Raw genomic sequence first — 23020 nt, forward strand, 5'->3', positions numbered from 1 at the left:
CCTGTCGTATATTCCTCAATTACTACCGTTTTTTATTCTTCTTCTTGTCGCTAATTCCATTATGCTAACCATTTCAATGACAATAATGTTCTAATACATCACACCCATATTGAAACAAAGACTCCACACTTTAATATGTATACGCTATAATACACTTTATAATATTCGTATACCCATTAAAAGATAGTTTACATACAAAAAGAATAAACATTAAGATATTTAGGTACCAACAAGCTTAACATCACACTACAAGAAAATCTACCTACTACGACAGTTGTATACATCCCAAATTGAAAGGAGGAAAGAAAAAGCTGTCACAAAAGCTAAAAAATCGGGTTTTTGACGGGAAAAGACGGAATTTTTCAAATTTCACTTTCCGCGATAGTTATTTGGTGTCATAAAAGATACAAAAAATGAATTTTTAAATTTATTAAAATAAAATTTATTTTAAATAAAAAGTTTATTAAAATCTGATTTTTTTTCTTAATTTCAAAAACATTAAATAATTTATTTATTAAAATAAAACATCTCCAAAACCCTTTTTCTCCACCACCTCCTCCTCCTCTTCTTCTGCTTCTCTCCTTCTTCTTTTTTTCTTCTTCTTTGCATCGCCCCTCGTTCTCGATTTTTCCTCCCTTCCGCTAACCATCTCTCTCCTCTCTCATGCACATCGGGAATAATGAGACTTTTCGTCAACGACACGTCTGAAATCTCCCTCTTTCTCTCCTTCAGTCGACGCCACCACCCAATACCCTTTGCATCGCTGAACTAACTAGTGAAACTCAGCCATTATTTCTATTGTTTGTATTTATACATTATATTAACTTCAAATGCTTTCATTTTACCCAAAATGTGATATATTGATGGTTCTTTTTAAGAAAAACATCTCTCATAGTTTTGCTTTTATAGGAGATATATGTGTTTGTTTTGTCTACCATCCTATTCAATATTTTTGTTTACGATCATTTTTCTAATTTGAATCTACATTTTTTTTCTTTATGGTTGGCTATGTGATGAAGCATTTTGGTAGCTTACAATGTGTTTGATGAAATACCTCAATGAAGCATTTGATTGATTTTTAATAAACTTTTTTTCGTTCGAATTAGGAAATCAAGGCCAAGGGAGATTTTATGTCCATGAGCTGAAGCTTTGAGAAAAAGAGAATGAAAAATGAAATGTGAGATTTTAAACTTTGATGGTGTGTAGGGTCTTTTTGTTTGTCTATGCATTTCCCAAGTGAATTTGAGTACTTTTGATTTTTCTATTGATCTTTTTTTTATGGTTGCTATTGAGTTGTATCGTAATTGCCTGATATTTGTGAGGTAAGACACTTGCTATTAAACCTAAATGTATCACCCTAATTTTGAAACTCATAACAAAGTTACCCAGTCTCTAAGGAACTTTACCCCGAGTTCACAACTTGGGGGTGATCTCAAAACAACCAATGCCAATATCTTCTTTAAAGATCCTTCAAATACTTTCACCAAGAACAACATAATAATCAACAATCAAATTGTCATCAATTGAAGAGCATGAAGTTGAAATTGGGTTTTAAAGTGGAGTTGAGTGTGGGGTTAGACTTGAAATTGGGCTTACAATTGGAGTTGGTACTTATATTTGGATTTTGTGAACCTTTATTTGTTAAAGGTGATGAAGTCATTGATTTTTGGAGCCTAGCAAATTATCCGACAAAATGAAACAACAATAATAGTGATATACAAAACTTAATACTAGAAAAGTCAATGAGCTCATGACTTGAGAAATGAGTTTAATGTATTTCACTCTCCAAAGTTCTTGTATTTGTCTCAGATATGTATGTGTCTATTGTTTATTAGCTTACCAAAATGTTCTTCACTCTCCAAAGTTCTTGTATTTGTCTCAAATATGTATGTGTCTATTGTTTATTAGCTTACCAAAATGTTCTTCAATACATATCTAATGTCCAACTCACAAAGACTTGGTAACACTAAAATGTTCATATTCTTTTTGCATAATTATTGAGGCATAAGTCTAACCAATTTGTTTAATATCATTTGATAGTATAGAAGTTTATGGAGCCCTTGTTTAGATAGATTTCTTTTAAATGTTCATATTCATGGAGCCCTTGTTTAGATAGGTTTTTTTTTTTTACAGTTTAATATATTGAAATGTCCCTTGTTTATCCTTTTTATGAATATTTATTTTATAAGAAGCATAAAATGAAAAATTTGAGCTAGTTTTCATATTATTTGATCCTAGATATATATAGAAGAAAAAAACTTTGAGGAGGTGAGGAAACTAGTATTTGGAGTATATTTATGTATGAGACTTGCACTTTATATTTTTATCCTAAAGTGTACATACTGAAAATGACTTGAAGTTGTTGTGATAAATTTTGTAATAGTACCATCTTACTATGCACGAATGATAAATTTTGAGCAAGAGCCATTGTTGTAGCAAACAGGTTTTTAAGTATATAACATTTCTATTTATAAGTAGTATATCATGTAAGTTTTCTCCTAAATCTCCATCAATGACTGCATATCTCTTTCTATACGACCCTTTTTGTAGCATATCTCCATTGCAACAATGTAAGTATCTTATCTTTCTCTCTTCCACTTGTTAAGTATTTGGTTGATATCTTTTCTTAGATTGTCACCGAGTTCATTAACCTAAACCTCCATCAACAATGTCTTCACGTTGCAACTTGTAATAATGTTTCTTGTCTTCTTCTGTTTTTTTATCTACTTATAGTTCATGTTGATTGTATAATAGTAGTGTAACTGTTAAGCTATTGATTTTGATATTTGAGACCCCATTGTTAAACTTTAGACCAATTGGTCATTGTCTATCTTTTATTATGTACTTTAATCACATCTTTCTTTTGAAATATATATGTATTTTGTATGTTTATAGTTTTATCATTTAGGCACAAGTTATTTACAGAGTATTGCACTCAATTGACCAACGGTTTCCAAATCCCACAATGTTTTCATTCGCCTTGTGCAGTTTCAGTAGCCGCGGGGGAAGTACGATCGCGTGAGTTCTTTCTTTCTCCTTCGCTCTTTGTTTCTTCTTAACCCTAATTATTATCTCTGATTTTGAATAGTTTTGTACATTTTCACATTGGACTTTGTTAAATGATTCTACTTTGAAGTTGATATATCTTTTTGTTTCTAGTCATTTTCGAGTTTGGTTGATATATCTTTTTGTTTGTTGAGATGCAACCTAGCAACATTTTCAATTTTAAAAACTGATTTTTACTATAAGTAATTGCATGTTCTGAGTTAGATTTGCTTATAGGAGATGGTTATAAGGTATGCTTTTCTCTTTCCTTTTGTCCTCCACATTTCTTTTTCAATTAAACCATTTGAGATATATATTTTTTTAACTGATTGCTAAGTTAAAAAGGATGTGCTTCCTTATTATTCATTCCACTGTGTTGTTGTAACCACAAAGTTCCAATTGGACAAGAGAACTATAAGCATTACTTTCTTATCGATATTTGAAATTTCACAAGAGCAATTCATTATAACATCTTTTACTATTTTGTTTCATTCATATGGTATATTGTTCTTCTTCATATTTGGGGACTTGTAAGTTTTATCTAATTATGTCATATGGTTGTTAACTAATAAAAAGACTTGTTAACATATCCTCATCTTCAAAGAATTCCAGGTTCTCTCTCTTAGTGTGTGGGTGTGAGTTTACTTTTTTTGGGGTGTTCTGGTAGTTCTTGAGCCTAAATACATGTTGAAGTGTTATGACTATCGTGCCGTTATGGTAGTTTTTTTTTTTTTTTTTAATTTTCCTATTGGCTAAGGATATATGTTTTATGTGTGCCATTTTCACTGTTCTTTATTTTATTGGGTGGAGGGGATGGACAAAAGTTTGGGCACACTAGTTATTCTTCTATAATTTCACTATTGTTTTTTATTTTTCAATCTTAAATCAATGGGAGTATTAACTTATAACCTATTGGCTAAAGACATGTTATGTGTGTGCCATTTTCACTGTTTTTTATTGTGTTGGGAGGGGGGCTGGAATGAAGGGTTGAGATGTTCTTTAGTCACACTCTAATTAAAATGAGATTTTGTTTTCTTACTAGGTTTGGAATAATCTATTGGAGCAATGAATCCAACTTGGAGCAATTGATTGATATAACACTTTTTTTGTTTTTTTTAGAAATGAAGGATTCGACGATGGTTCAAGCAACAAAGAATATTTTTAGAGGTGAAGGATTACCGGTTGGTTGTTCATGCTTGTACAGAAAATCATGTTATATGTATTATGATGGTATTTACACTAGTTTTGAGTAAGGGCTATAATTCCATACTTGTAAATTGTTCAAACTTGATTGGAAATGTACGAATACTACAAAGTGCATTATAATGTGTATATATATATATTAAAGTGTTGACCATTTGTTTCTATATGAGTGTTATGTATTATAACATATTGTCGTTCAAATGGTTCGTGTAATGGTAGAGCGACAAGGAGAACAAAGAAAAACGGTAGTAATTGAAGAATTTGCAACAAGAAATAAATATCATAATTTATGAATCTGTTTATGAATTTGTTACACTCCATAATTATCAATATTAAAACAATGACATTTTTTTATAAGAAATATTGTCACGATTGCCCTATATTTGACAGAAAAAAAATGTCGTCAATAGCAAAACAATGACATTTAATTTCTAAAAAAACTGTCATGATTCACACATCCTTGACATTTAAAAAATGTCATAATAAACGAATTTGCGACATTTTTAAACTCTTGTTAATACACAAATGATGATAGTTATTTGTTGTTATAATATAAAATATGACAGTTATTTGTTGTCATAAAATAGTAATTATAACGACATTGATTTTCTGTCATGAAAAAACTTATTGCGACAGTTTTCGAAAACTTTCATGAAATGACTTTTCATGACTTCCGCTTCTATGACGGTAAATAACTGTCATAGATTTTATTCGCGACAGAAAATAACTGTTGTCGTAGACCACTTTTCTTGTAGTGTCAGTACATTGGAACCAAACTTTTTCTACTAACCATACAAAAAGTCCTATTTCAATCCATTGCTCCATCTATATAAATTTGCTACAGAAAGTCATACTCAATCAGAACTTTAGGTTACCATGCGCATCACAAATGACAACATGTTCAATTCTACAATCTAACTTCTTTCTAAATAAACCAGCTTACAGCAACAAGTACATGTCAAATGTAGTTGTGATCATGGTCAATAATTATGCATGAAGAAAAACAAATCACTCATTGCTTATGGTTTATTAAAGAACCACTACTAGTATAAATTTGTTACAGGCATCATGAATCATATGGTGCAGAAACTTTACCAGACATTGAATATATCTAGAGGCAAAAGATAAATGAAGAACGTGTCTTCGCTAAAGAGCAATAGATGCGAACTTTTCCCACCACTAACTTGTAAAATGATGACTCCATTAAACAAACCCTAAAACAAAAAGGTGAAACAGTAATTTAAAACTACTCAAACATAATAGGATGAGTATAGGTATCCAAAAAAAACTACTATACTATTGAAGGATGAGCTCTCTGTCTTACCAAAAGGTCAAATCAACTTCACTACTATTGGTTTGCATCTTTAATAATAACTAATAAAAAACGGACAATGGGTAGCAAATTGTAACAAACATGAAGGATAGCTCGTCAACACAAAACGCAAAGAAGTTAAGAAAAACCATTCATAAAACCATATGAAAAGTATAGACCTACAAAATTTTATAGCGTATTAGGGTAATCCAAGACAACTTAGTTGCATGACAACAACATCATTTCAAGAAAGAATAAGACAAATAATATTTAGACCACTCTCATAGTGAACAAGATACATTTTGAACTAAGTGCTTTGAAATTTGAAGATAGCTTTTGAATATGGGTAAAAAAATATTTTGACAATTCAAACACTTCCTTTTCAACAACAATGTATGCAAAACATTAACTTATATATTGGATTTTATTGTGTTGTATTTTATTATTGTGACTGCCATTAACCTAAAAATAACTACTCATCACTACTAGGAATCGGTATACTTGATGTCCTAACAATGGAAGACTGAACCTTTAAGGATAAACCTCCAGACAAAAAGCAACATAATAGATAAAATCGAAGAAAATAGTGGGGAAAGACTAACAGCTAGATTTAGTGAGAGAATATTCAGCCATTTTCTAAAGTTTTCGGTAACAAAACCAGTGATCCCAATTACTCTTGCACCTCATTCAACGTATGTGCAAGTCGAAATTGACCACCCAACTACATTTCCTTATAGAGGGTAGGGTGCTTAAATTTGGGCTGAGGGATTTTACCCTGATTACAGGCCTGAACTGCGAGGAAATATCATATGTTAATACAGAGGATATAGAGGGTGGAGGACGACCGAAAATGATTTATTTCGAGACCCTGAAATCGGTAACAAGGCATTGATTGAGCACTATGTTCAATATAAGTACAATTGGAACGATTGACGATAGGATAATGATGACCAAATTATACTTTCTAGAGAGCTTTCTACTCCCAAGACAAGAATTTTTTAGTATAGAGTGGGATCACGTTTTGATGGTAGATGATGGCAAGTTATTTGATAGGTATCCTTGGGGGAGAGTTGCTTTTGACCTCTTTGTAGATTTCATGAATATGGTTGTGACTAGCAAAGGGCAAACATGGATATTCGTGTGAGGGTTCATTTTTCTGATCCTAGTTTGGACTTACGAGGTAATCCCAACCTTGAGTACGCCACCAAACTTCTTTGCAACACGGATGTCAAATGAAGTACCCCATATAATAAATTGGAAAGAATACACACAACTAAAATGGAAGGACCTACAACAGAAGGTCTTTGATTCGCCAATGGTATGCAACTCATTTTACAACAGATTTTATATGTAGATAATCACTTATAGTTGTAATATTTTTTTTTCTTCTTAAAACAACTTGAACTATCCCCAATGCTCGCTACATCTGACGAAGTGAGCAAACCATACTTCACCGTTCCTTCATGTAGGAAAAAAAAATCTAAGAGAGGCATAGAGGAGTTTACAATGGGCAAAAAAATTGATTGTGTAGCTTACGTGTCGCTTAGTAGAGGAATGCCCTCTACAATCCAACTTGATGGACTAGCCAAGGCTATTGAGAGTATTAAACAAAGCCATGAGAAAATGGAAAAAAGTATAGAGCATATGATTGGATTGTTCAAGACTATGAAGGAGAAAATGGACAAAAAGTTTGAAAAATTGCATGTCAACTTAAACAACATTATCGAAGAGATTAAAAGAAAACAACCTACTTCCTCAGGTGCCCAAAAGACAAACAAATATATTGTAAGCATGAGCTTTAAACTATAAGTTACTTCTATGATTATGTGTATATGAAATAAATTTTGAAAATACATTGTATTTGTAATTTAAGGAGTAAGGTCTTTTGAGAAGCACCTTGATAAGGTAGAGGAGGGAAATGAAGAAGAGGACAAAGAAGAAGATGAAGCTGAAAACCTAAGCATGGAATTGATGCATTAGAAAGACCTTGGAAAAAAGGACGGCCATGACAACGGTAAGAAAAGGGAATGGGTTGCTGGAAGTGGGAGCCAAGGCTCTGGAGGGCCAGCTGGTAGACAACCGACATTAACAAAATCAGAAACAATACCTCCAAAAAATAGGCAAGATGTTGATCAACCACCGTATAAGGTAATTTATAAAGTAAATTATACTACATTATGCTGAAATTGTTTATAACAAATGTTTGAAACCAAACCGTATACGTAACTTTGCACAACTTTCGTATCATCAACAATCCTTTTTCCTTTATTGGTAGACTGAAAAAGGCTTTGTTAAGCAAACAGACATGATTGTCATGTCGATCAATAGTTGGGAAATTTGACGCTGTTAGGGCGAGGAGAAGAAGATGAGGGTGGATCGACGAGATGGAGATCTCGTAAGATAGGGTTTCTGAGATTTTGAGGAAGACGAAGAAAATAAGAGAGTGAAAGAGAAGGGGAGAGGAAGGAGAAAGTAGAGAGAGAGGTAGCCGTTAGAGAAGAAGTGGAGGAAGAAATTTTTTAGAACTAAAACAAATATTTTGTTTTTAAAGATTAGACTAAAAAATCAAATTTTAATGCAACAAAAGAGAAAAACTAAGGTAAAAAATTATCAAATAAGAACTATTAATTAAAACGATAACCCGTAAAGTAACAAAATTTTCAGTAATGATAAAGAAAAAAAATTGTTTTTCAAATAATTATAATCCAAAATTTTCAAGAAATGTGAAATTTCATTTAATAAGACAAGAAATTGTGAACATTAGTTTTCAATTTTGGCAATGGATGAAAGTATTAGGAATTGAAAATAATGATGGACACGCAACTTAACCGTCACCACAAACAAATCCAATTTTTCATTAAAAAATGTTGAATTTATAATTAATGGTTCTAGAAACTTTCATACAATTTTTTTTTAATTTAACTTACTTAATTTGAGTTTTCTTGCGATGTTAATGTCGATATTATACGAAAAATTGTCTTAAATGATAAAATTGTTGAAGATATTTACAAATATAATAAAGTTTTACAGTCTGTTAGTGATAGACATCAATAGACATTTATCGGTGTTTATCAACATCTATTAGTGGTCTATCAATTATCCTCTCTAATTTTTTAGTTTAGTGGTTATTTATCAAGCTCTTAATAAATTCAATAGCGATTTAACAAATATAATTTAAAAGAATATTCCAAAAATTACCTCGAAGTATCACTTAAATTTTCAAAACGACCTAACAATGCTAAAATATAAGTTCATAAGTCATAACCCACCAAAAAGCACAAATAGAAATCTAATTCTAATAGACCATGTTGTAAATATCGGTCTATCACTGATATATATAAGATTCTATAGAGCACTTATAAACTTTGTGATATTTTTAATTTTTAAAGATGTTTCTATATACTTAATTATTAGTTCCAATAAAACAAAATAAAGAAAAAACTATTTAAAACTTGAAACATAAAATAGGAGAAAAAAATATAAAGAGATGAAACAAAATTTTAAATATATGTAAATTTTAGATAAAATAAATTTTCAAAATATATGTAAATTTTAGATATTAAATAAAAAAAAATGTAAGTTGAATTTTAATTAGTAAGATTAGGGAGGTTTAAAAACAAATTTTTAATTTTTTTAAAGTTGATTTATAATGATTTCTTTAAACTTAATATCATGATTGATTTTGAATTCACCAACCTTAAATATTTTTTAAATTTCAAATAAAGTTTAACTAAAATTATATATACCAAGTTTTCTAGAAAACAATGTATCATAATTTTTTTAAAATATTGTCCGCCTAAAAACCGAATCTTAATACAAATTCTAAAAGTTAATTTTCATAAATATAAAGCAAAATATTTACGGTTCGAATCAAGAGGACAACTAAAGGACTATAATGATGTCAAAAAATCTGATTAAAACAGAAGAAACTACTATTTCGTTTGAAAATTTCTATGAAAAATAGAAGACGGTTCGATACCTAAATATGAAGTAAAGACGTGCAGAATTTTTCCAAAAGCAATGCAGAGTAAAGTAGCCAAAGTCTAGATGTACTTATGAAGCAATTAAGAGTAAAGCGGCCGAAGAAGAAGAGATATGGAACAATCGTGAAATGTCCAAATGTGCTTTTGAAGAAATCTGTTAAGAAGATGAGGTTTAAAATGGATTTCAAACATTTGTTAGGGTTTTGATTGAAAGAATGAAATAAGAGACTAAAGTCCAAGAAAAAGAATGATAAATTGTAGAGGTGAAGCTTGTTGTTAATGACAATTCTTCTAATTTTTATGTTTTATGAGAAAAAATATTTTTTCATAGATTTTAATTGTATGTAGCATATGTTATTTAATTACATGGTAGGTGTGTTTTTGGTGAATAATTATATATTTCAAATTGGCCAGATTTATTTATTTTGTTTTTCAAATTTTTATGTTAAGATATTCTAACCTTTAAAATTATTTTTACTAATATTCTAATCTTTAAAAATATTTCAAATTGTGGAGGGTGTTTTGGTAAAGAAAATATGAATAATGAGCATATTTGAATTTAGAAGGAGGAGATGATTGAGAAAAAAGTTGACCAATTTTAAAGCATGAAGGCTCATAAACAATAGTTTTAAATTAAAATTTGGATTAAAGTATCTAAATATGGGGTGTTTTTAAGAATTTTAAACTTTACAAAAAAAGAAAAGAAAAGAAAAGGCAATTGGCGCAGACCGAAAATATGGTGGCATTTACAGAACTCCATATTTAATAAAAATAGTAATTGAATTGATAAGAAGAAAAAAGAAAAAGAAATTGAAAATGGTATCCGTTGAGAAAAACAGAGAGAGTTTGCCCATATACTATACTTCCATTCACCCGACCCAAAACCCACGATTTTATTTATTTATTTATTTATTTTTGTTTTTATTTTTATATTTAAAAAAAAAAAAGAAAAAAAAAGAAAGCGTCTATGAAGAAAAATAAAAATTGGAATCGACGGCCGGCTACGCGCTTCTCGCGTGAGATCCCACGTGCTTTGAACTCCATTCCATGAATAACCGGCCAACCATCCCACGTGAACCCCTCTCCGTTTGTGAGTTTTCCCTTCTCCCCACCCAGCCAGCCAGACCGCAGTTTTCCCGCTACTCACCGACCCCACCCCCCCCCTCCCTTCACCGCACCCTTTCTTTTGGGCCGAAGCCATAGCCGAATCATCCCCAGCCCCTTCCGACACTCTATCCAAACCATCATGACCCAACCCCCCTCCTTCCGGTCCCGGCCCGCTTCCTTTTCGGTTCTCTACCCCTTATCCCTTTCCCATCCCCATCCCCATCCCCGGCCGACTCGCTCTTCATCGCCGACGCTCCCTTCTTTTTTTATCCCTTTCTTCTTCTTCTCTCTTTCTTTTCCTTCTCTCCCCATTCCTCATGGGTGATCTCACCGATTCTCACACCCCTTCCTCTGCTAACTCTCGCCAAGTTCCCATTCGTGAGGATTGTTGGAGCGAGGACGCTACTTCCACTCTCATCGACGCTTGGGGTCGCCGTTTTCTCGACCTTAATCGTGGAAATCTCCGTCAGAAGGACTGGCAAGACGTTGCCGATTCTGTTAACTCTCTCCACGGTCTTACCAAGAAGACCCATCGCACCGATGTTCAGTGCAAGAACCGGATCGATACCGTTAAGAAGAAGTACAAGACCGAGAGGGCTAGGGTTTCTGCTTCCCATGGAAATTTTCTTTCCTCTTGGCCTTTTTATGCTCGTCTTGATGAACTCATTGGTCCTACTGTTTCCATGAAGAAACCCTCTTCTCCTCCTTTGGCTCTTCCTTTGCCCTTCCGTAAGACTCCTCCTCCTTCCGCTGCTGCTTCTTCTGCTATTGTCGCTGTCTCTCAGAAGCGACCTGCTGTTGCGATGGAAGATGTGTCTTTTCGGAGGAATTACTCGGCTGCTGCCGCTGCTGCCGCTGCGGTTGCATTGTCGGAGGAGGAGGAGGAAGAAGAAGAGGAGGAGGAGAGAGTGAGCGACGATGACGAGGCGGAAGGTGAGGGCATGAGTAGGTTGGCAAGAGCGATTAAAAGATTTGGGGAAGTCTATGAAAGAGTGGAAGCTGAGAAAGTGCGACAAATGGTGGAATTGGAGAAGCAGAGGATGCAATTTGCTAAGGATTTGGAGCTGCAGCGGATGCATATGTTCATGGAGACCCAGGTTCAGCTTGAGAGGATTAAGCGAGGGAAGAAATCAACTCCCAGTGGTAAGGCTAAGCGAACTTTCTCCTCTCTTTTCCCATTGAAATCGCTTTTTCGTTTCGCATGAAGTGGAAGTTCGATCTCTTGCAGCTTCAATCATCTTTTTTTTTCGAGCGTCTTCTGTGCTGATTGTTGCAGTAGAGTTATTTGGTCTGATTGTTTGCTAGATATCGTGGTTTTTGAGATCCATGGAGCAGAAAGATTTCCCAAGATTTTTCAGAACTTTGAAATAAACTACTAATTTAACTTTGTATGGTCATATTTCAATCTTATATTAGAGATATTAGTGAACTTTTTATGTTCTTTTTCTTTCTAGGGAATCCTCCAGATAAAGTTTTACATTCTAAACACTATAAATTATTAAAAACCAGTTCCGTAACTTTGTAACTTTCTTGATTCCGAGATGAGGGTTACTTAGATATATATAACAATTTATAAGTTACTAAAACGAAAAGGAATCTTCTATTTCAAAAAAAAAATAAAACTAAAAGGAATCTTGGTCGTTCTTTGTGGTTGTGTGTGGGGGGTGGGGGGGGGGGGGGGGGTGGGTACTTGCGGTTTCTAAGGTTGGATACAATTTGGCTGTATTATGTAATCAATGCCTTATGTTTTGCTTGTTTAGAGACTTGAAAATGGACCTACGAAATGATTCTTTATTTTTACTGGTGCTGGTGCTATGTAAATACAATATAGAAAGGTTATATTTGAATATGGGTTGTAACGAAGTGGTATAGCCTTGGTTATAATGCATTGCTACGTGACCAACTCATAATGATTTAGAGAAATATGTGAAGACTCTAGAGATTTTGACAATGTCTTATAACCCATTTTTGGTTTTTGAAAATTAAGCTTATATAACACTACTCTCACCTTTGAGTTCCTTTGTTTTTTGTTTCATTGTCTATCACGGTTTTGGAAAACCATGCAAAGAAAAGGTAGTTTTTTTCCCCTTTTTTTCTTTTCTTTTTTCTTTTTTCTTTTTTCTTTTTTCTTTTGACATAAAGGTTCAACTATTTCTTTAAGAGAAGGGAAAAACCCTGAGGTGGGCACAAATTTTTTTCTTGTTTTGTTTGAGCGAACAACTATTTGTACATTACGGTTAAATTGACATATAATTATGTCTCTTATAGCCCCCTGGGGTGAGGGTCTGACACACACGTAGACATGGGGGACGGGGGGGCTGTGAGAATTACCATTACCGTTTTATGCGGATGATGAGTGGAGAGGGTGGGGTATCTTTTGGCAATTATCTTGTAATTGATCTCTTTTGAGAATTTGGGAGAGATTGGTATTCTCTTGTATACGTCCCTGATTTTAAAAAATAAAATTGAAGTTGAGGCTAAGGACTCTGAATTTCATTTATAGTCTACCAATTAGTGATTACTTTATCTCAATCACTTTTCTTGGAGAGAATTAGGTCCCTGACATGCAAGGTTGTTCTGCATATTAAAGCCAAAAAGTAATGCAATTCTTCAGGTTTGAGGTGAACACGTTTTGGTATATGTATCATCTGAAAATCTGAATTGCAGAAAGAATCATAGCGTAGAGATGGTAGAGGAATTGTGTTAGGTTGAGGATAATTGTTGTACAGTTGAGTAGCTTGAAGAAGATACATTCATAGGTTCATATGTTGGTTACAGAGGAAACAACCACCAATCTAAAGAGTTGTACATAACTGGAAATTAAAACAAAAATCCAATTGCGTGTGAACCACTGAGCCCCCAACTGTTTCTCGTTTCAGTGATAAGAAAAAACAATGATCTTAAAAATTAGAACTATACATTTCTGTATACATCATAGCCAGAATATGGTGTTGGGGAGGTATTTGGAAGGAAGAGTTATAGCCTGATAAAACTTCTCCGGGTGGAGAACTTTCGACAGTTTAATATATAGATTTTTCAATAATTCTGAACAAAATCCCTCAGACATTTTTTCCGTGTTCCAAACAGAGAATGTGTGCCTTGGAACAGTGTTTTTATTTATTTTTGTGCTTTTAAGAACATTGGATATAGAACTGATGCTAGGTATCAAGAAACTGGTCAAGTAAAGCCAAATTCTGCTTTAATTTTATCTGGGTAAACTGCTATTAGTCATTTGATAGTTAGCACCAGCAGTTAAGTCTCTACATCATCACTTTTTTTTGCAAAATGTTAGGTTGAACTTAGGCTTCACTTTCCCTAGCTGTGGTGTCTCCCATGACCAATGGGAAGGCGTGAAGATTTTAGATTTGGAAATTACAATGACTTTTTGAGCTTAGATTACTGGACTATCTCCTTCGGCTAATTTAGTTATTTGATTCATTTTTTTTAATTGGCTATTTTCTCCCAGGATTAGAAAATTTGTTCTCACGTTTCAATGTTGCTTCTAGCATGACTATGTTTGGCCTCGGAATGTTTGGGGAGGATGTCTCCAAGGTCTTTGACGCAAGCCTCTAGGCGGAAAGCTGGAGGAATAATTTGAAGTGCATGATGTCTTCTTGTTGATTATTGGCTGTGGGGGGTGGCTCTAACTGTTATCATTGGTATCAAAAGGAAAAAGGGGAAAAGGGTACTTGGTGGATAATTCCTTGCTCAAGATTATACCATTGGATCGTGTAGTTTTATATCAGTTTGTTTCCTCTGAAGATTATGAAACCAGCTCTCTGCCTCATTAATGATGTCACGTGACATACTTCCGCTCTAGTCTTGTTTTGTAGTGTACTTTGGTGTAACTAATTTAATTCAAGTTCTTCAAGAATATAAGATTTTATATTTTCGAGAATTGCTAATGTATATTGTTTCTTGAAAACCTCTTCTACTGTCAAATTTGCTAGTCATATCTCCAGGAAAACTGCCTTTCTAATCTATCTTGCTTTTCCAAATATTCTTGAGAACTGAACATTCGAAGATGGCAAAACATGACCATTCATAATCAGTCGTGCGTTTCAAGTCAAATGTTTGTGAATCTTAGAAAGACATTTCTTTTTCTGATGCAGATATGTAGAGGGTAGCCGTGTGAGAAGGGATAACATAAAAACATCGTAAGGTAAATACAAATGGAAGCTTCTGATATTGTGGAGCAGATGATGAACACCTCTAATTTTAAATATCACAAATGAGTTGGAATTTAATTTTATGAAGTTAGCCAAGGCTAACAACCCCTTCCGCACTCCTTGTAGGGAAGTTGGGCAAACTGCTAATCTAAGACGAACCATATTATCTTCTACTATTAAGAATTAGCTTGGTGTAATTCAGCTTCTTTAAATATCTAAATGCCACCATTTTACAGATTTGGTTGGTGTAACTAATCTTGTATGAATGTTGCTTTTGTGGTGGTAAGTTAAGTATGAAGTTCTCTCATCTTCTTCTCATGTGTCGTGATGGTTAGTGCTCTGGTGAGAATCTAAACTTAGTTTTTTATTTTTTTGGGTGGGGGAGATGTTTTTAAGTGTTGTATTTATTTATAGTGATTGTTCCGATGGATTTCATCGCCTAACTTCGAACCAAATAATTTATGTTTCTGAACTAGTCTAAGTGGCAAAACTGGTCTAGATCAAGCACTTTAAGGCCAGCTTGATAATGTCTTTTGTTTTGTTTCTTTTTTTTTTTTTTTACAAATAGACTTGTTTGACAACTATTTTAAACTATTTTAGAGAAAAAATTAAATTAAATTTCGCTAACTATATAGTTAGAGCAAAATTTCATTTTAATTTATTCTATTGTATGTCTCTCATAAAACAAAAACTTGACTTGTTCTAATCAACTAATCAATACGAATTAAATGGATGAGAAACATGCAAATTTTGTTTTGTATCAATTGCATTAAGTTCTAGGTTAAGTTAGGTTGAATAGCTAATTTTTAAGTGCTTAACTAAATATTCACGTGAATCAGTTAGGTTGAATAGCTAATTTTTAAGTGCTCAACTAAATATTCACGTGATTCAATTTTAAGTTGATTCATGTTAATTTGAAACCCATCCTAATTTATTGCTTTAAATGGATTAACGTAGAAGCAAATTTCACATATTATTTATTAGTAACGAAAGCTATAATCATGTAATCCTCAAGACACGATAATATGAAACTCTTCGATCAAAACGAAATTGAATCAACAACTACAAGTGCACGAAAATATGTATTAGCAATGATCAACCTTCGGTTTTCCTATACTTCATGATTGAGATCAGTTTGAATATTTACTAAATTGACCATAGTTGATTTATTTTGACCGATTGATACTCAACCCTATTTAAACTTACATTCTATAATGAAAAATATTTTAGATTGAGATAATTGTAAACAACTATTTATAAGGAACTAGTAGTTAAGATAATTGAGATAGGTGTAAGGAGAAGCAAAAGAGGGGTTGTTGAAATCTTTGAAGTCCTAACATGTAATTGGAAAAGAAAAATAGAACCGTTGTATACTATTTTTCCGTTGAAAAAAAATAAGATGTCACATATAAGCAATGGCCAAAGTAGGATTGTATATTATATTTGTTTATTGAGAAGAAACAAAAATGAAAGAAGGCGAGGTGGAGAATCAAAATAAGATGCTTTACAAGAAGATCCAAAAAAACCAATTTATGGTTATTATTAAACAAAGGTTTATATTCAATATTTAGGTAATAAACGAAATGAGATAGAGAATTAAAAAAGAAAAAAGCAATTGGCGCTGACCCTTCAAAATGGTTTCCGTTAAGAAAAATAAAGAGAGAGAGAGAGAGAGAGAGAGAGAGGGCATCCACCGGACCACAAAACGGACGATCTAACATAACCCAAAATAAAAGCCAAAATGCGGATATACAAATAAAACTATCGTCAACGGCCGGCCACGCGCCTTCCCATCATGAGATCCCACGTGGTTTGAAATTCATGAGTAACCGGCCAAACCATCCCCACGTGAACCCTCTCCGTTTGTGCAAATTCCCCCCTCTGGCTACCCACGCCGCACTCTTTCCCTAGTCAGCGACCCCACACCCCCCCTCCCTCTCTTCACCGAATTTGGCCGAAGCCGTAGCCGAATCCGAGCCCCTTCCGACACTCTAACCAAACCATCATGACCCAACCCCCCACCCCCCCCTCCTCTCTCCTTCCGGTTCCGGCCCGCTACCTTTTCGGTTCCCTATCCCTATCCCCATCCCCTATCCCATCCCCGGCGATATCATCGCCTCGACCGCTTCACTCGCCGACGCTCCCTTTTTCTTTTATCCTCCCCCATCTTCTTCTTCTCTCTTTCTCTTCTCTTTCTCTTCCCATTTCTCATGGGTGATCTAACCGATTCCCTCACCCCTTCCTCTGCTAACTCTCGCCAACTTCCTATTCGTGAGGATTGTTGGAGCGAGGACGCTACTTCCACTCTCATCGACGCTTGGGGTCGCCGTTTTCTCGACCTTAATCGTGGAAATCTCCGTCAGAAGGACTGGCAAGACGTTGCCGATTCTGTTAACTCTCTCCACGGTCTTACCAAGAAGACCCATCGCACCGATGTTCAGTGCAAGAACCGGATCGATACCGTTAAGAAGAAGTATAAGACCGAGAGGGCTAGGGTTTCTGCTTCCCATGGGAATTTTGTTTCCTCTTGGCCTTTTTATGCTCGTCTTGATGAACTCATTGGTCCTACTGTTTCTATGAAGAAACCCTCTTCTCCTCCTTTGGCTCTTCCTTTGCCCTTCCGTAAGACGCCTCCTCCTTCCGCTGCTGCTTCTTCTGCTGTTGTCGCTGTCTCTCAAAAGCGGTCTGCTGCTGCCATGGATCATGTGTCTTTTCGGAGGAATTACTCGGCTATGGCGGCTGCTGCTGCTGCGGTTGCATTGTCGGAGGAGGAGGAGGATGAAGAGGAAGAGGAGGAGGAGGAGGAGAGAGTGAGCGACGATGAAGAGGCGGAAGGGGAGGGTATGAGTAGGTTGGCAAGAGCGATTAAAAGGTTTGGGGAGGTGTATGAAAGAGTGGAGGCTGAGAAAGTGCGACAAATGGTGGAATTGGAGAAGCAGAGGATGCAATTTGCTAAGGATTTGGAGCTGCAGAGGATGCATATGTTCATGGAGACCCAGGTTCAGCTTGAGAGGATTAAGCGAGGGAAGAAATCAACTCCCAGTGGTAAGGATGAGGAAACTTTCTCCTCTCTTTTTCCATTGAAATTGCCTTTTGCGTTTAGCATGAAGTGAAAGTTCGATCTCTTACAGCTTCAAACATTTTATTTTGAGTGTCTTCTGTGCCGATTGTTATGGCAGATTTATCTGGTCTGATTGTTTGCTAGGATATTGTGGTTTTTGATATTTATGGAATAGAATGATTTCCCAAAATTTTTTACAACTTTGAAATAAACAACTAATTTAACATGGAGTGGTCTTGTTACAATCTTCTATTAGAAATATTAGTGAACTTTTTATGTTCTTTTTCTTTCTAGGGAATCCTCCAGATGAAGTCTACATTCTAAACACGATGAAAGGTTTAAAACCATTTACCGTATCTTTGTAATTTTCTTGAGTCCAAAATTAGGGTTATTTAGATATATAGCAATTTATAAATTACTAAAACTAAAATCAATCTTCATCTTTCTTTGTGGTTGGATACAATTTGGCTGTATGCAATCAATGCCTTGCAGTTTTCTTGTTTACTGACTTACAAATGGACCCACGAAATGATTCATTACTTTTACTGCTGCTGCTGCTATATGTAACTACAATATAGAGAGGTTATATTTGGATATAGGTTGTGGTTAAGTGGTACGCCCTTGGTTATATTGCATTGCTATATGACCAACTTGTAATTATTTAGAGAAATATGTGAAGGCTCTAGAGATTTTGAAGATTTAGAATTTTGCTTGGACAACTAAAGCTTATATAACCTACCTATGCCTTTGTTTTTTTGTTTCACTATCAATGTTTTAGAAAACCAAGCAAAGATTTTAAAACTAAACAAGAGAAAGAAAAGTAGTTTTAAAAACTTTTTTGTTTGGTTTTTGACTGAGAATTCAACCATTTCTTTTAGAAAAGAGAAAACCATGATTTGGGCACAAATAAGGCACAAAGAATTTTCTGGGAACTATGGTCAAATTTACACGTAATTATGTCTCATTTATAGTCTGGTAATTAGTGATCATTTTGAATAATAGCTTATCATGCAATCACTTTTCTTGGAGACGATAAGGTTCCTGATTCCTGACTTGATAGGTTGTTCTACACATTAAAGAGGAGAAGTATTGCAATTCTTCAGGTTTGAGGTGATCGTATTTTGACATATGTATCATCTCTTTTTTCCTTTCTTTTTAAAATTTTTTATAAGAACACGTGTGTCATCCGTGAGCATTGAAAATTTGAATGGTAGGAAGAATCAGAGCGTAGAGATGGTAGAAGAAGTGTGTTAAGTTTGTGTGTAATTGTTGTATAGCTTAATAGCATGAATAAGATACGCTCATAGGTTTCTATGTTTGTTGTGGAGGAAAAAACCACGAATCAAAAGGGTTTTACATAACTGGCAATTACAAATAAAAATAAATTCCAATTGCGTGTGAACCCCCAATTGTTTCTTGAGAATTAGAATTATACATTTCCGATACCTCATAGCCAGAATATGGTATTTAATATACACTTGTTTCAATAATTCTGGATAGTCTCTCACAGGTTTTTCTTCCTTTCCATGTTTCAAACAGAATGTGTGCCTTGGAACAGTGTTTTCATGGTTTTAAGAACATTGGAGTATACCACTATTCCTAAGTCTCAGAAACTGGGCCATGTGAAGCCAAGTTCTGCTTTATTTTATATGGGCAAACTGCTATTAGTCATTAGATAGTAGCACTAGCAGTAAGACACTACATCCGTTTTTTGAAATGTTTGGCTGAACTTAAGCTTTACTTTCCCTGTTGAGGTGTCTCCCATGACCAAGGGGAGGCTTGAAGATTTTTGATTTGGAAATCTGCACAATGATATTTTGAGCTTAGATTACTGGACTATCTCTTAAGGCTATTTTAGTTATTTGATTCCTTTTTTTATTTGGCTCTTTTCTCCCATGATTAGAAAATTTGTTCTCAAGTTTAAATGTCGCTTCTAGGATGACTATGTTTGGGGAGAAAATCTCCAAGGTCTTTGACGCAAGCCTCTAGGCGGAAAGCTTGAGGAAAGATTTGAAGTGCATTTGTCTTCCTATGGATTAATGGCATTGGGGGTGGCTCTAACTGATGTCATTCGTATTTAGTGCATGATTCCTTCATCAGGGTTATTATATCAGTTAGTTTACTCTGAAGATTATGAAACCAGCTCTCTGTTTCATTAATGATTGCCATACTCAGTCCTACTCTAATCTTGTCTCGTGGTCTACATTGGTCTACATTGGTTTAAACTTACATATTTCAAGTTCTTAAAAGAGTATAAGATTGACATTTACGAGAATCTATAATGTCTAGGGATATGTTTCTTGAAAACCTCTTCTCCTGTCAACTTTGCTAGTCATATTTCCAGAAACTGCCTTTCATTAATACTTTGCCCTATGTTCTTGTGGACTGATATCAAAGATGGCTAAACATGACCGTTCGTAATCAGTCTTCAAAGGGACAGAAGACATTTATAGTTATAATATTGTCTACAGTTGTATATGCCCTTCTTTCCTTCTTTTTCCTCTCAATTGAATGGTTTGAGGAACCAAGGTAGTATGAAATGCCTTTTCCCCTCATTTGTGTTTCTCCAAAATGCTTAAGTACCTAACAAATTGTTCGATGCATTCATGGGCTAATGGTGAATTAACGCTTTGTAATGCACTGTTTGAAATCAAATGTTCATGAAACTTAGAAAGACAATTCCTTTTCTGAAGCACTTAGAAAGAGTTCTTTTTCGGATGCACTTAGAAAGACAGTTCTTTTTCTGATGCAGATATGTAGAGGTAGCTGTGTGAGAAGGAATGACATAAAAACTTGATATAAGGTACATACAAATGGAAGCTGCTGATATTGTGGAGGAGATGATGAACACTTCTAATTTTAAATATCATAAATGAGTTGGAATTTAATTTTGTGAAGTTAGCCAAGACCAACCCCTCTTCCCCACTACTTGTAGGGAAGTTAGGGAAACTGCTGTAATATCAACTTTTAGATGTGAAAGCTAATTTATGACGAATCTTTTCTTTTCTTTTTCTAATCTTCTACTACTAAGAATTCTCGTGGTGTAATTCAGCTTCTTTAAATATCTTAAATTTTAAAGATTTGGTTCCGGGAAGTTAATCTTGAACCAATGTTACTTTTCTTTTCATGTGGTGTAATTGTGAGTGCTCTTGTTCGAATGGACAAAGTGAAAAATGTGATAATCTATCGTCTACAAGGTTTGCTTGTTTGTTTTTGCTTTTAGTTACACATTTGCATGACGTGTTTTGCCTAGAACTACAAGAAATGTAGTCTTTGTTCAATATGCTTATAAAGACGTAACATTTATTTAAAATGTAGATGTTTACAAGGGCATATCATTTATTTATACTAATGAATTCGTGTGTCGTAGAAAGGAATGTACCTCTTAAAGGATGAATATAATATTGGTGTTTGGGGGATAAAGTTTCTCGACATTTTGAATAATTAAAATCTCAGCAAATGTGCCAACCTGAAAAGAGTTTATTTGTTAATGTAAGTTTTTTTTTTCTCTCAAACCCTTTGATCGTACTTAAAAAAGAAAAGAATAGAAATGATTAATTATTGAATTGAAAAGTGGGGTTTAGGGAGGTAATTTCTAAATAATATTTAAGTTTGGAGTTATGAATGTCATTTTATGAAAGATACGATAAGAGATATCCAAAGGAAAAATGATGATAGATTTATTAATTTAATTGAGAAGTTAGGAATTTTATAAATTATTTTGGTTTTGGAATTATGTGTAGTGTAGAAAGGGCCAAACCTTGTAGCCTACTTTCTTCTTCTTCACTAACCCCATTCATCATTTACCTTATCACTGCCTTTCATCTTCCATTTCCATTAAAATTTTCACCAAATATTTATGAATTTTGTACTGCGTTCTTATCCTGACAGTAAATTTTTAATATATTTTATTTTTACATTTCAAAATAAAATATAATTTATCATTCCATTTTAAAACTTGTTCTAAAGAGATTTTTAAATTATTTAAAAAATATACTTTGCGTTTCAAATAAATTATCAGAACTAAAGGGATTAGTGTTATAAGAAACTAGAAGGCAAACATGATCTAATTTACAAACCACTACTCATTAATGTTTAAATGAAAAGACTAATACACTCTTATGTTGTAAATGATTTCTATTATGTCTCTAAATTTACGATCTTATTTCTTTTTAGTTTGTTCTTTAATTTATATCATTCAACATTTCATGAGAATATGAATATAAAAATTTTAATTATGAAAATGTTAGGATCGGAATGACATATACTATATATCACAATAATTGTTGAACTATTCTTAAATCTAAGTTTATTTGAACAATACCCTCTACACTTAGAGACGGCCCCGTGTAAAAGGCTACGAGTCATCCTTATTAACTTAAGTCATGACACAATATAACTAAGCTAAATGAGCAGCGTTAAAACTAAAAGTTAAAATGTTTGTGTGCGTTGAATTTGTTATTCTAATCACAATTTGTGAGTTATACAATAGATAGTCTCAATAATAATACATTTTTAGATGTAAACTATTTTAGTTTGGATAATAAATAAAGAAAGATAATAGTTATGAAATAGTATATATGATAGATAATGATCCGACGTTTGATCAATTGTATTATTGTTGATCATTATTAAGTGTGTATAAGTACAACTATTTATAATATACGATTAAATATAGTAAAATTTTATTTGCTACATTATTTACTATTTCACATTAATATTGGCTATTTTTTCCTTGTCATCTATTTTTCTTATTTGTTACATTATTTACTATTTCTTACTCAAACAAAAATAGTTTTATACGACAAACACAAACAATTATAATCGAAACTAAAATAATTTGCTACCTAAATACTAAATATTGAAACCCATTGACTATGATTTTTATTAGGTAAGTCAACACTTTAAATTACATCCCGTGAAAGTTTAAATAGTTTTTATTGTAGTTAAAGTGTGAGTTGTAATAATCATGAATTTCAAGTATTATCGTACTCGGAGATCTAAACATTGCAGATTACATTATAGCCCATTCTACTCTAGACACCGGTTAGGGCCAAACACCCCTTTAAAAAAAGATTAAATAAGTTACAACATCACTCGAGAACAAACATTAAGCCAATTAATATGACCCTTTGTTTCG

At 33.7% G+C, this 23020-nt stretch overlaps 2 protein-coding genes across 9 annotated transcripts; both read left to right on the forward strand.

Annotated features, from left to right (window-relative positions):
* Window positions 1–10364: 10364 nt before the first annotated feature.
* On the forward strand, window positions 10365–15139 carry LOC105435884 (trihelix transcription factor ASIL1). 3 transcript variants are annotated; one of them, XM_011659392.2, is made up of 2 exons: window positions 10365–11793; window positions 14117–14633. In XM_011659392.2, the coding sequence occupies exons 1-2, from the start codon at window positions 10968–10970 to the stop codon at window positions 14221–14223; spliced, it is 933 nt and encodes a 310-aa protein (XP_011657694.2). In that variant the 5' UTR covers window positions 10365–10967; the 3' UTR covers window positions 14224–14633. The 3 variants fall into 3 exon arrangements, with proteins under 3 accessions (XP_011657694.2, XP_011657712.2, XP_011657705.2); XM_011659410.2 differs by having other exon boundaries at window positions 14157–14633; XM_011659403.2 differs by lacking the exon at window positions 14117–14633 and adding an exon at window positions 14763–15139 and having other exon boundaries at window positions 10366–11793.
* Window positions 15140–16411: 1272 nt separating this feature from the next.
* On the forward strand, window positions 16412–21005 carry LOC116401633 (trihelix transcription factor ASIL1-like). Of its 6 annotated transcripts, none has more exons than XM_031890105.1 (4): window positions 16412–17864; window positions 18175–18216; window positions 18883–18990; window positions 20633–21005. In XM_031890105.1, exons 1-3 carry the CDS (start codon window positions 17030–17032, stop codon window positions 18930–18932), a joined length of 927 nt encoding a protein of 308 aa, XP_031745965.1. In that variant the 5' UTR covers window positions 16412–17029; the 3' UTR covers window positions 18933–18990; window positions 20633–21005. The 6 variants fall into 6 exon arrangements, with proteins under 6 accessions (XP_031745965.1, XP_031745966.1, XP_031745967.1 ...); XM_031890106.1 differs by having other exon boundaries at window positions 16413–17864; window positions 18941–18990; XM_031890107.1 differs by lacking the exon at window positions 18175–18216 and having other exon boundaries at window positions 16413–17864.
* Window positions 21006–23020: the final 2015 nt, after the last annotated feature.

Source organism: Cucumis sativus, unplaced genomic scaffold (genome assembly GCF_000004075.3).
Source record: "Cucumis sativus cultivar 9930 unplaced genomic scaffold, Cucumber_9930_V3 scaffold94, whole genome shotgun sequence".
NCBI lineage: Eukaryota > Viridiplantae > Streptophyta > Magnoliopsida > Cucurbitales > Cucurbitaceae > Cucumis > Cucumis sativus.